The sequence below is a fragment of the Oncorhynchus tshawytscha genome, linkage group LG14, assembly GCF_018296145.1.
Source record: "Oncorhynchus tshawytscha isolate Ot180627B linkage group LG14, Otsh_v2.0, whole genome shotgun sequence".
Taxonomy (NCBI): domain Eukaryota; kingdom Metazoa; phylum Chordata; class Actinopteri; order Salmoniformes; family Salmonidae; genus Oncorhynchus; species Oncorhynchus tshawytscha.
The window spans coordinates 58,637,025-58,651,585 of NC_056442.1; the positions used below are offsets into that span (position 1 = coordinate 58,637,025).

The following is a 14,561-nucleotide window of genomic DNA, read 5'->3' on the forward strand; positions in this document are numbered from 1 at the left end:
TACTTTGTCTCTGTACTGGCGCTTAGCTTGTTTGATAGCCTTGCGGAGGAATAGCTGCACTGTTTGTATTCAGTCATGTCACCAGACACCTTGCCCTGATTAAAAGCAGTGGTTCGTGCCTTCAGTTTCACACGAATGCTGCCATCAATCCAAGGTTTCTGGTTAGGGAATGTTTTAATCGTTGCTATGGGAACGACATCTTCAACGCACGTTCTAATGAACTCGCACACCGAATCAGCGTATTCGTCAATGTTGTTGTCTGACGCAATACGAAACATCTCCCAGTCCACGTGATGGAAGCAGTCTTGGAGTGTAGAGTCAGCTTGGTCGGACCAGCGTTGGACAGACCTCAGCGTGGGAGCTTCTTGTTTTAGTTTCTGTCTGTAGGCAGGGATCAACAAAATGGAGTCGTGGTCAGCTTTTCCGAAAGGGGGGCGGGGCAGGGCCTTATATGCGTCGCGGAAGTTAGAGTAACAATGATCCAGGGTCTTTCCACCCCTGGTTGCGCAATCGATATGCTGATAAAATTTAGGGAGTCTTGTTTTCAGATTAGCCTTGTTAAAATCCCCAGCTACAATGAATGCAGCCTCCGGATAAATCGTTTCCAGTTTGCAGAGAGTTAAATAAAGTTCGTTCAGAGCCATCGATGTGTCTGCTTTGGGGGGAATATATACGGCTGTGATTATAATCGAAGAGAATTCTCTTGGTAGATAATGCGGTCTACATGACTCCCTACTGTAGTGACTGGATAAGAGAGTCTGCTAAATGACTCCCTACTGTAGTGACTGGATAAGAGAGTCTGCTAAAAGGAGAAAGGTTTACTGTTCTGAGGATCTGTAGTGACTGGATAAGAGAGTCTGCTAAAAGCTGAGTCCAGGTTTACTGATGTCTGAGGATCTGTGTGTGTTCGTTGTGAACCAAGGATCCTGTGTAGGGCTGTGGCCGAGAACCAGCCCTTCCTCATCGAGGCCATGACCCAGGCTACCCGGTCTGTTCCTGTCTGTACAGACCTGTCTGTACCTGTACACTACCCATCTGTTCCTGTCTGTACCTGTACACTACAACGTCCACCTGTACAAGTCTGTTCCTGTCTGTACCTGTACAGGGCTGTCTGTACCTGTAGACTACCCTGTACCTGTCTGTACCTGTCACTCGTCTGTTGCCTGTCTGTACCTGTACACTGCCTGTCTGTACAGGTACACTACCCGTCTGTACCTGTACACTGCCTGTCTGTACCTGTACACTACCTGTCTGTACCTGTCTGTTCCTGTCTGTACCTGTACACTACCTGTCTGTGTCTGTACACTGCCTGTCTGTACCTGTACACTGCCTGTCTGTACCTGTACACTGCCTGTCTGTACCTGTACACTGCCTGTCTGTACCTGTCTGTCTGTCTGTACCTGTACACTGCCACTGTACCTGTCTGTGTCTGTACACTACCTGTCTGTACCTGTCTGTGTCTGTACCTACCTGTCTGCCTGTCTGTACACTGCCTGTCTGTACCTGTACACTACCTGTCTGTACCTGTACACTACCTGTCTGTACCTGTACACTGCCTGTCTGTACCTGTACACTACCTGTCTGTGTCTGTACACACTACCTGTCTGTGTCTGTACACTACCTGTCTGTACCTGTCTGCCTGTCTGTACCTGTACACTGCCTGTCTGTACCTGTACACTGCCTGTCTGTACCTGTACACTACCTGTCTGTCTGTACACTACCTGTCTGTGTCTGTACACTACCTGTCTGTACCTGTCTGTGTCTGTACACTACCTGTCTGTACACACCTGTCTGTACCTGTCTGTACACTACCTGTCTGTACCTGTCTGTCTGTACACTACCTGTCTGTGTCTGTACACTACCTGTCTGTGTCTGTACACTACCTGTCTGTACCTGTCTGTGTCTGTACACTACCTGTCTGTACCTGTCTGTGTCTGTACACTACCTGTCTGTGTCTGTACACTACCTGTCTGTGTCTGTACACTACCTGTCTGTGTCTGTACACTACCTGTCTGTGTCTGTACACTACCTGTCTGTACCTGTACACTACCTGTCGACCTCTTCAGTCTAAACCAGTGGTTCCCAAACTTTTTATAGTCCCGTAACCCTTCAAACATTCAACCTCCAGCTGTACCCCCTCTAGCACCAGGGTCAGCTGTACCCCTTCTAGCACCAGGGTCAGCGAACTCTCAAATGTTGTTTTTTTTCCATCATTGTAAGCCTGCCACACACACACTATACAATACATTTATTAAACATCAGAATGAGTGTGAGTTTTTGTCACAACCCGACTTGTGGGAAGTGACAAAGAGCTCTTATAGGACCAGGGCACAAATAATAATATTATAATGATCAATCATTTTGCTCTTTATTTAACCACCTTACATATAAAACCTTATTTGTTCATCAAACATTGTGAATGACTCACCACAGGTTAATGAGAAGGGTGTGCTTGAAATGATGCACATAACTCTGCAATGTTGGGTTGTATTGGAGAGTCTGTCTTAAATCATTTTTCACACACAGTCTGTGCCTGTATTTAGTTTTCATGCTGGTGAGGGCTGAGAATCCACTCTCACAGAGGTACGTGGTTACAAAGGTCATAAGAGTCTTAACAGTGTGATTTGCCAAGGCAGGATACTCTGAGCGCAGCCCTATCCAGAAATCTGGCTGGGGCTTCTGATTAAATTCAATTTTCACAGAACCGCTTGTTGCAATTTGGATGAGTCTCTCTTGTTCAGATATGGGTAAGTGGACTGGAGGCAGGGCATGAAAGGGATAACAAGTCCAGTTGTTTGTGTCGCCCGTTTTGGGAAAGTACCTGTGTAATTGCGCACCCAACTCACTCAGGTGCTTCACTGTATCACATTTGACATTGTCCGTAAGCTTGAGTTCATTTACACACAAAACAAATCATACAATGATAGAAAGACCTGTGTGTTGTCCTCGTTAATGCAGACAGAGAAGAGCTCCAACTTCTTAATCATAGCCTCCATTTAGTCCCGCACATTGAATATAGTTACAGAAAGTCCCTGTCATCCTAGATTCAGATCATTCAGGTGAGAAAAAACACCACCCAGATTTGGCCAGTCGTGTGAGAAACGCGTCATCATCAAGCGGTCAGACAAGTGGAAATGATGGTCAGTAAAGAAAACTTTAATCTCGTCTCTTAATTAAAAATAAAAAAGTGTCAATACTTTGCCCCTTGATAACCAGCGCACTTCTGTATGTTGTAAAAGCGTTACATGGTCGCTGCCCATATCATTGCATGGTGCATAAAATACACAAGAGTTCAGGGGCCTTGCTTTAACAAAGTTAACCCTTTTCACTGTTGTGTCCAAAACGTCTTTCAAGCTGTCAGGCATTCCCTTGGCAGCAAGAGCCTCTCGGTGGATGCTGCAGTGTACCCAAGAGCCTCTCGGTGGATGCTGCAGTGTACCCAAGAGCCTCTCGGTGGAGGTGGATGCTGCAGTGTACCCAAGAGCTCGGTGGATGCTCTCAAGAGGTGGATGCTGCAGTGTACCCAAGAGCCTCTCGGTGGATGCTGCAGTGTACCCAAGAGCCTCTAGGTGGATGCTGCAGTGTACCCAAGAGCCTCTCGGTGGAGAGCCTCTAGGTGGATGCTGCAGTGTACCCAAGAGCCTCTCGGTGGATGCTGCAGTCTACCCAAGAGCCTCTCGGTGGATGCTGCAGTCTACCCAAGAGCCTCTCGGTGGATGCTGCAGTCTACCCAAGAGCCTCTCGGTGGATGCTGCAGTGTACCCAAGAGCCTCTAGGGGGATGCTGCAGTTTACCCAAGTGGCATCGGGAGCAACTGCTTCCACGCACGTTACCACTCCACTATGTCTCCCATCAGTACAGATACCAACACATCTTGACCACCAAAGTCCATCTGATGTCACAAAGCTGTCCAGTACTTAAAAAAGATCCTCTCCTGTTGTCCTGGTTTCCAGTGGTTTGCAGAAGAGGATGTCTTCCTTAATTGACCCCCCATAAACGTAGCGGACAAATACCAGGAGCTGTGCCTGGCCCGGCACGTCTGTTGACTCCTCCAGATGTAACAGACATATACCAGGAGCTGTTCCAGGCCTGTTGACTCCTCCAGATGTAACAGACATATACCAGGAGCTGTGCCTGGCTCCTCCAGATGTAACAGACATATACCAGGAGCTGTTCCATGTCTGTTGACTCATCCAGATGTAACAGACATATACCAGGAGCTATGCCTGGCCCGCCACGTCTGTTGACTCCTCCAGATGTAACAGACATATACCAGGAGCTGTGCCAGGCCTGTTGACTCCTCCAGATGTAACAGACATATACCAGGAGCTGTTCCAGGCCTGTTGACTCCTCCAGATGTAACAGACATATACCAGGAGCTGTGCCAGGCCTGTTGACTCCTCCAGATGTAACAGACATATACCAGGAGCTGTGCCAGGCCTGTTGACTCCTCCAGATGTAACGGACATATACCAGGAGCTGTGCCAGGCCTGTTGACTCCTCCAGATGTAACGGACATATACCAGGAGCTGTGCCAGGCCTGTTGACTCCTCCAGATGTAACGGACATATACCAGGAGCTGTGCCAGGCCTGTTGACTCCTCCAGATGTAACACATAGTGAGGCGAAGCAGTAATTGTTTCAAAACATCTCCTGCCATGTCACTGATGTGTCATGAAACACTGTTGTTTGATGAAGACATTGTCTGTACAGTTTATTATGGCCTTTTCCCCCAGCATTGTCCCAGTCATATCCGCGACATTAGGAAGAATTAAGTCCTCCACAATAGTATGGGGCTTGCCTGTCCTAGCTACTCCTCTACAATAGTATGGGGCTTGTCTGTCCTAGCCAGTCCTCCACAATAGTATGGGGCTTGCCTGTCCTAGCTACTCCTCTACAATAGTATGGGGCTTGCCTGTCCTAGCTACTCCTCTACAATAGTATGGGGCTTGTCTGTCCTAGCCAGTCCTCTACAATAGTATGGGGCTTGTCTGTCCTAGCCAGTCCTCCACAATAGTATGGGGCTTGTCTGTCCTAGCCAGTCCTCCACAATAGTATGGGGCTTGTCTGTCCTAGCCAGTCCTCTACAATAGTATGGGGCTTGTCTGTCCTAGCCACTCCTCCACAATAGTATGGGGCTTGTCTGTCCTAGCCAGTCCTCTAAAATAGTATGGGGCTTGACTGTCCTAGCCAGTCCTCCACAATAGTATGGGGCTTGTCTGTCCTAGCCACTCCTCTACAATAGTATGGGGCTTGTCTGTCCTAGCCAGTCCTCTACAATAGTATGGGGCTTGTCTGTCCTAGCCAGTCCTCTACAATAGTATGGGGCTTGTCTGTCCTAGCCAGTCCTCCACAATAGTATGGGGCTTGCCTGTCCTAGCCAGTCCTCCACAATAGTATGGGGCTTGTCTGTCCTAGCCACTCCTCCACAATAGTATGGGGCTTGTCTGTCCTAGCCACTCGGTAGCTCACCATATTTGACCCCTCCAGCCCATTTTATTTTTTTATTTTATTTCACCTTTATTTAACCAGGTAGGCTAGTTGAGAACAAGTTCTCATTTACAACTGCGACCTGGCCAAGATAAAGCATAGCAGTGTGAGCAGACAACACAGAGTTACACATGGAATAAACAATATACAAGTCAATAACACAGTAGAAAAAAAGAGAGTCTATATACATTGTGTGCAAAAGGCATGAGGAGGTAGACGAATAGTTACAATTTTGCAGATTAACACTGGAGTGATAAATGATCAGATGGTCATGTACAGGTAGAGATATTGGTGTGCAAAAGAGCAGAAAAGTAAATAAATAAAAACAGTATGGGGATGAGGTAGGTGAAAATGGGTGGGCTATTTACCAATAGACTATGTACAGCTGCAGCGATCGGTTAGCTGCTCAGATAGCTGATGTTTGAAGTTGGTGAGGGAGATAAAAGTCTCCAACTTCAGCAATTTTTGCAATTCGTTCCAGTCACAGGCAGCAGAGTACTGGAACAAAAGGTGGCCAAATGAGGTGTTGGCTTTAGGGATGATCAGTGAGATACACCTGCTGGAGCGCGTGCTACGGGTGGGTGTTGCCATCGTGACCAGTGAACTGAGATAAGGCGGAGCTTTACCTAGCATGGACTTGTAGATGACCTGGAGCCAGTGGGTCTGGCGACGAATATGTAGCGTGGGCCAGCCGACTAGAGCATACAAGTCGCAGTGGTGGGTGGTATAAGGTGCTTTAGTGACAAAACGGATGGCACTGTGATATACTGCATCCAGTTTGCTGAGTAGAGTGTTGGAAGCCATTTTGTAGATGACATCGCCGAAGTCGAGGATCGGTAGGATAGTCAGTTTTACTAGGGTAAGCTTGGCGGCGTGAGTGAAGGAGGCTTTGTTGCGGATTAGAAAGCCGACTCTTGATTTGATTTTTGATTGGAGATGTTTGATATGAGTCTGGAAGGAGAGTTTGCAGTCTAGCCAGACACCTAGGTACTTATAGATGTCCACATATTCAAGGTCGGAACCATCCAGGGTGGTGATGCTAGTCGGGCATGCGGGTGCAGGCAGCGATCGGTTGAAAAGCATGCATTTGGTTTTACTAGCGTTTAAGAGCAGTTGGAGGCCACGGAAGGAGTGTTGTATGGCATTGAAGCTTGTTTGGAGGTTAGATAGCACAGTGCCCAATGACGGGCCGAAAGTATATAGAATGGTGTCGTCTGCGTAGAGGTGGATCAGGGAATCGCCCGCAGCAAGAGCAACATCATTGATATACACAGAGAAAAGAGTCGGCCCGAGAATTGAACCCTGTGGCACCCCCATAGAGACTGCCAGAGGACCGGACAGCATGCCCTCCGATTTGACACACTGAACTCTGTCTGCAAAGTAATTGGTGAACCAGGCAAGGCAGTCATCTGAAAAACCGAGGCTACTGAGTCTGCCGATGAGAATATGGTGATTGACAGAGTCGAAAGCCTTGGCAAGGTCGATGAAGACGGCTGCACAGTACTGTCTTTTATCGATGGCGGTTATGATATCGTTTAGTACCTTGAGTGTGGCTGAGGTGCACCCGTGACCGGCTCGGAAGCCAGATTGCACAGCGGAGAAGGTATGGTGGGATTCGAGATGGTCAGTGACCTGTTTGTTGACTTGGCTTTCGAAGACCTTAGATAGGCAGGGCAGGATGGATATAGGTCTGTAACAGTTTGGGTCCAGGGTGTCTCCCCCTTTGAAGAGGGGGATGACTGCGGCAGCTTTCCAATCCTTGGGGATCTTAGACGATATGAAAGAGAGGTTGAACAGGCTGGTAATAGGGGTTGCGACAATGGTGGCGGATAGTTTCAGAAATAGGGGGTCCAGATTGTCAAGCCCAGCTGATTTGTACGGGTCCAAGTTTTGCAGCTCTTTCAGAACATCTGCTATCTGGATTTGGGTAAAGGAGAACTTGGAGAGGCTTGGGCGAGGAGCTGCCATTGCAATGCTGTAGACTGCCTATCAGCACCTGTAGACTGCCTATCAGCACCTGTAGACTGCCTATCAGCACCTGTAGACTGCCTGTCACTACCTGTAGACTGCCTGTCAGCGCCTGTAGACTGCCTGTCACTACCTGTAGACTGCCTGTCAGCGCCTGTAGACTGCCTGTCACTACCTGTAGACTGCCTGTTAGCACCTGTAGACTGCCTGTTAGCACCTGTAGACTGCCTGTTAGCACCTGTAGACTGCCTCTCAGCACCTGTAGAATAGACATGACTCCTTGTTCTACATGCATATAGAATAGACATGACTCATTGTTCTACATACATATAGAATAGACATGACTCCTTGTTCTACATACATATAGAATAGACATGACTCCTTGTTCTACATACATATAGAATAGACATGACTCCTTGTTCTACATACATATAGAATAGACATGACTCCTTGTTCTACATACATATAGAATAGACATGACTCCTTGTCCTACATACATATAGAATAGACATGACTCCTTGTTCTACATACATATAGAATAGACATGACTCCTTGTCCTACATACATATAGAATAGACATGACTCCTTGTCCTACATACATAGACATGACTCCTTGTTCTACATACATATAGAATAGACATGACTCCTTGTTCTACATACATATAGACATGACTCCTTGTCCTACATACATATAGAATAGACATGACTCCTTGTCCTACATACATATAGAATAGACATGACTCCTTGTCCTACATACATATAGAATAGACATGACTCCTTGTCCTACATACATATAGAATAGACATGACTCCTTGTCCTACATATATATAGAATAGACATGACTCCTTGTCCTACATACATATAGAATAGACATGACTCCTTGTCCTACATACATATAGACATGACTCCTTGTTCTACATACATATAGACATGTCCTACATGACTCCTTGTTCTACATACATATAGAATAGACATGACTCCTTGTTCTACATACATAGACATGACTCCTTGTTCTACATACATATAGAATAGACATGACTCCTTGTTCTACATACATATAGACATGACTCCTTGTTCTACATACATATAGAATAGACATGACTCCTTGTTCTACATACATATAGAATAGACATGACTCCTTGTCCTACATACATATAGACATGACTCCTTGTCCTACATACATATAGACATGACTCCTTGTCCTACATACATATAGAATAGACATGACTCCTTGTTCTACATACATATAGAATAGACATGACTCCTTGTTCTACATACATATAGAATAGACATGACTCCTTGTTCTACATACATATAGAATAGACATGACTCCTTGTCCTACATATATATAGAATAGACATGACTCCTTGTTCTACATACATATAGAATAGACATGACTCCTTGTTCTACATACATATAGAATAGACATGACTCCTTGTCCTACATACATATAAACATGACTCCTTGTCCTACATACATATAGAATAGACATGACTCCTTGTCCTACATACATATAGACATGACTCCTTGTCCTACATACATATAAACATGACTCCTTGTCCTACATACATATAGAATAGACATGACTCCTTGTTCTACATACATATAGACATGACTCCTTGTCCTACATACATATAGAATAGACATGACTCCTTGTTCTACATACATATAGACATGACTCCTTGTTCTACATACATAGACATGACTCCTTGTTCTACATATAGAATAGACATGACTCCTTGTCCTACATATATATAGAATAGACATGACTCCTTGTCCTACATACATAGACATGACTCCTTGTCCTACATACATATAAACATGACTCCTTGTCCTACATACATATAGAATAGACATGACTCCTTGTCCTACATACATAGACATGACTCCTTGTCCTACATACATATAGAATAGACATGACTCCTTGTTCTACATACATATAGAATAGACATGACTCCTTGTTCTACATACATATAAACATGACTCCTTGTTCTACATACATATAGAATAGACATGACTCCTTGTTCTACATACATATAGAATAGACATGACTCCTTGTCCTACATACATATAAACATGACTCCTTGTCCTACATACATATAGAATAGACATGACTCCTTGTCCTACATACATATAAACATGACTCCTTGTCCTACATACATATAGAATAGACATGACTCCTTGTTCTACATACATATAGAATAGACATGACTCCTTGTTCTACATACATATAGAATAGACATGACTCCTTGTTCTACATACATATAGACATGACTCCTTGTTCTACATACATATAGAATAGACATGACTCCTTGTTCTACATACATATAGAATAGACATGACTCCTTGTTCTACATACATATAGAATAGACATGACTCCTTGTCCTACATACATATAGACATGACTCCTTGTTCTACATACATATAGACATGACTCCTTGTCCTACATACATATAAACATGACTCCTTGTCCTACATACATATATAGACATGACTCCTTGTTCTACATACATATATAGACATGACTCCTTGTTCTACATACATATAGAGACATGACTCCTTGTTCTACATACATATAGAATAGACATGACTCCTTGTCCTACATACATATAGACATGACTCCTTGTCCTACATACATATAGAATAGACATGACTCCTTGTCCTACATACATATAGAATAGACATGACTCCTTGTTCTACATACATAGAATAGACATGACTCCTTGTCCTACATACATATAGACATGACTCCTTGTTCTACATACATATAGACATGACTCCTTGTCCTACATACATATAGAATAGACATGACTCCTTGTTCTACATACATATAAACATGACTCCTTGTCCTACATACATATAGAATAGACATGACTCCTTGTTCTACATACATATAGACATGACTCCTTGTCCTACATACATATAGAATAGACATGACTCCTTGTTCTACATACATATAGACATGACTCCTTGTTCTACATACATATAGAATAGACATGACTCCTTGTTCTACATACATATAGACATGACTCCTTGTTCTACATACATATAGAATAGACATGACTCCTTGTTCTACATACATATAGAATAGACATGACTCCTTGTTCTACATACATATAGAATAGACATGACTCCTTGTTCTACATACATATAGACATGACTCCTTGTCCTACATACATATAGACATGACTCCTTGTTCTACATACATATAGAATAGACATGACTCCTTGTTCTACATACATATAGAATAGACATGACTCCTTGTCCTACATACATATAGAATAGACATGACTCCTTGTTCTACATACATATAGAACATGACTCCTTGTTCTACATACATATAGACATGACTCCTTGTTCTACATACATATAGAATAGACATGACTCCTTGTTCTACATACATATAGACATGACTCCTTGTTCTACATACATATAGACATGACTCCTTGTCCTACATACATATAGAATAGACATGACTCCTTGTTCTACATACATATAGACATGACTCCTTGTTCTACATACATATAGAATAGACATGACTCCTTGTTCTACATACATATAGACATGACTCCTTGTTCATACATATAGAATAGACATGACTCCTTGTTCTACATACATATAGACATGACTCCTTGTTCTACATACATATAGACATGACTCCTTGTTCTACATACATATAGAATAGACATGACTCCTTGTTCTACATACATATAGACATGACTCCTTGTTCTACATACATAGAATAGACATGACTCCTTGTCCAACATACATATAGAATAGACATGACTCCTTGTTCTACATACATATAGACATGACTCCTTGTTCTACATACATATAGAATAGACATGACTCCTTGTTCTACATACATATAGACATGACTCCTTGTTCTACATACATATAGAATAGACATGACTCCTTGTTCTACATACATATAGAATAGACATGACTCCTTGTTCTACATACATATAGACATGACTCCTTGTCCTACATACATATAGAATAGACATGACTCCTTGTCCTACATACATATAGAATAGACATGACTCCTTGTTCTACATACATATAGACATGACTCCTTGTTCATACATACATATAGACATGACTCCTTGTCCTACATATATATAGAATAGACATGACTCCTTGTTCTACATACATATAGAATAGACATGACTCCTTGTTCTACATACATATAAACATGACTCCTTGTTCTACATACATATAGAATAGACATGACTCCTTGTTCTACATACATATAGACATGACTCCTTGTCCTACATACATATAAACATGACTCCTTGTCCTACATACATATAGAATAGACATGACTCCTTGTTCTACATACATATAGACATGACTCCTTGTTCTACATACATATAGAATAGACATGACTCCTTGTCCTACATACATATAGAATAGACATGACTCCTTGTTCTACATACATATAGAATAGACATGACTCCTTGTTCTACATACATAAACATGACTCCTTGTCCTACATACATATAGAATAGACATGACTCCTTGTCCTACATACATATAAACATGACTCCTTGTCCTACATACATATAGAATAGACATGACTCCTTGTTCTACATACATATAGAATAGACATGACTCCTTGTTCTACATATATATAGAATATACATGACTCCTTGTTCTACATACATATAGAATAGACATGACTCCTTGTCCTACATACATATAGAATAGACATGACTCCTTGTCCTACATACATATAGAATAGACATGACTCCTTGTTCTACGTGCGTATTTCTATCTGAACGTAACAAAACGTCGTCCTGCTGAAAGCAGTTCAGAGGATTCGTTTACATTGTCCTTCATGGTGACACCTTTTCCCGTTGTTCGTGTCATGGCGTTAATTATTTACGCGAGGTTGAATCAAAACCGTAGTGAAGAGCATTCGAGCATCAGTCGTGGGTTCGTTCCTTCATATGAGAATAGTACAGTCTGGACCCTACAAGTCCACAGCTAACCTGACACTGCTCTGATCCATTCCAACTCACAGCCATCCCACTGTTATCAAAGTAGATTTTCAGAGCTGATCTGATTGGTCAAAAGACCAATTTGGTGAGGGGGGGAAAAAAGATCAGAATTGTTCTGGGTGTGTAAACACAGCTGAAGCCTCTTGTGTCAGACCAGCGTGAGATTAATACAGTTTAAACTAGATCTGCCCTGACACTGTCCTCTCTTCCACGTGTTCTGATGAATACAATAGTAGATCAACAGCATTCGAGGACCAGAAGGCATGTTAGGGGAAACAGTTACCTCACCTTCCACTGACATTCTCCTTCCGTCCCATCCCTCAGGATTGGTCACCACAGCACCAGCGACGACAGCTCGGCCTACCGCTCCGTAGATGAGGTGAACTACTGGGACAAACAGGACCACCCCATCTCTCGGCTGCGCCACTACATGACGGCCCGCTCCTGGTGGTCCGAGGAGGACGAGAGGAGCTGGAGGAAACAGAGCCGTAAGATGGTGATGGAGGCGTTTGAGAAGGCCGAGAAGAGACACAAGCCCCACCCTGACTTGATGTTCTCTGACGTGTATGAAGAGATGACCCCTAACCTGGTCAAGCAGAAGGAGGCCATGTGGAGGCACGTCCAGCAGTATAAAGAGCATTATCCCCTGGATGCCTACGCCAAGTAAACACTACCACAGGAGTACACTACAAAAAGCAGGATCAATGAGTTAGCCGGCTAACTTTTGATAAGCAACCAGAAAAAGAAACGTTTTATTTGTTGAATCAGTTAGACCATGCCCAAGTTTATCTGTCTAAAAAAATATAATATTTAGGCTAGTTAGCTGGCTAACTCGTTGGTCCTGCTGATAGTATATCCTTCAGGTTCTGACAGCGTACCACATGGCACCCTACTCTAGATGGCATCCTACTCTAGATGGCACCCTACTCTAGATGGCACCCTATTCTAGATGGCATCCTAGTCTAGATGGCTCCCTATTCCCTACTCTAGATGGCGCCCTACTCTAGATGGCACTCTACTCTAGATGGCATCCTACTCTAGATGGCATCCTACTCTAGATGGCTCCCTATTCCCTACTCTAGATGGCATCCTACTCTAGATGGCTCCCTATTCCCTACTCTAGATGGAACCCTCTAGATGGCACCCTATTCTAGATGGCATCCTATTCCCTACTCTAGACAGAAGTAGTGCACTATATATGGAATAGGGTGCCATTTGGTAAACACTGTACAGCGTTGCAGGTAGAAATGTCACAAATAGAACTGACATGATTCCTTTTGCTTCCTTGTCAGAGAGGCATGTTTGTTCTATATAAAATATTTCTATCTGAACGTTCCACAACATTGTGTCATGTTGAATGTGGCCTAGGCTGGAGCAGGGTGTGGAGGCGAGGAGAGGCTGCTGGGTTAGATGGGACTGTTGTTGCACACTTTGTATTCTACTGTTCTGCATAGAGTTATAGTTCTGGTATTCTGACCAGGCTAGAATTCTTTTCTGGTATTCTGACCAGGCTAGAATTCTTAGCTTTCTGCCCAGTAGTGGGAGGGAGTGTCTAATGTTAAGGATGGTTTTGTTCTAATTGACCACTTTGGGCCTCTAGTTTTTTTTGTGTGCTTTGAATGAATGAGAGTCTGACCCAGTCAGTCCTGTGTTGTTGTTGTTGTTGTTAACCCCTCCTCGGCGACACCCAGCTTTTATCAGTCTATTCAAAGGATTTCAGAGCTAACACACGATTATCAGACGCCGTGAGCTAATTCAGGGTAAAAACATCTGTGAGTTCCAGGGGAGAGGTTTGAGTTAGTCGGTTGATTCTAGTAGGCAGACCGTATTTAAAAAAAAAAAAACACCTGTGTTAAAACAGGATTTTCCTGCTGGCTCAACAAATGAGTAGTTGAATGGTCTTCATTAGTCATTTATCAGTGCATGAGTCTACCCAATGAGCAAAAGGCATATAAAACCAGTTTTTCCTCACTGGTTATTCATACCTGAGTGATGCAGGCTGGGGGAAATAGGACTGAACATGACTTAATCTACCCACACCAGTGGTGTTGTCATGCATACCTAGAACTCTTTGCCTATTTCCTCTTTTACAGAGCAAGTT

The 14,561-nt window shown here is 43.4% G+C and overlaps 1 protein-coding gene across 1 annotated transcript in view; it reads left to right on the top strand.

Annotated features, from left to right (window-relative positions):
- bckdha (branched chain keto acid dehydrogenase E1 subunit alpha) overlaps positions 1-14,344 on the top strand; it is a 33,428-nt gene extending 19,084 nt beyond the window's left edge. The window contains exons 7-8 of the mRNA XM_042296583.1: positions 895-979; positions 12,782-14,344. Coding sequence (XP_042152517.1) covers positions 895-979; positions 12,782-13,127 — 431 coding nt within the window. The 3' untranslated portion in view covers positions 13,128-14,344. The remainder of the gene's footprint in view (positions 1-894; positions 980-12,781) is intronic.
- Positions 14,345-14,561: the final 217 nt, after the last annotated feature.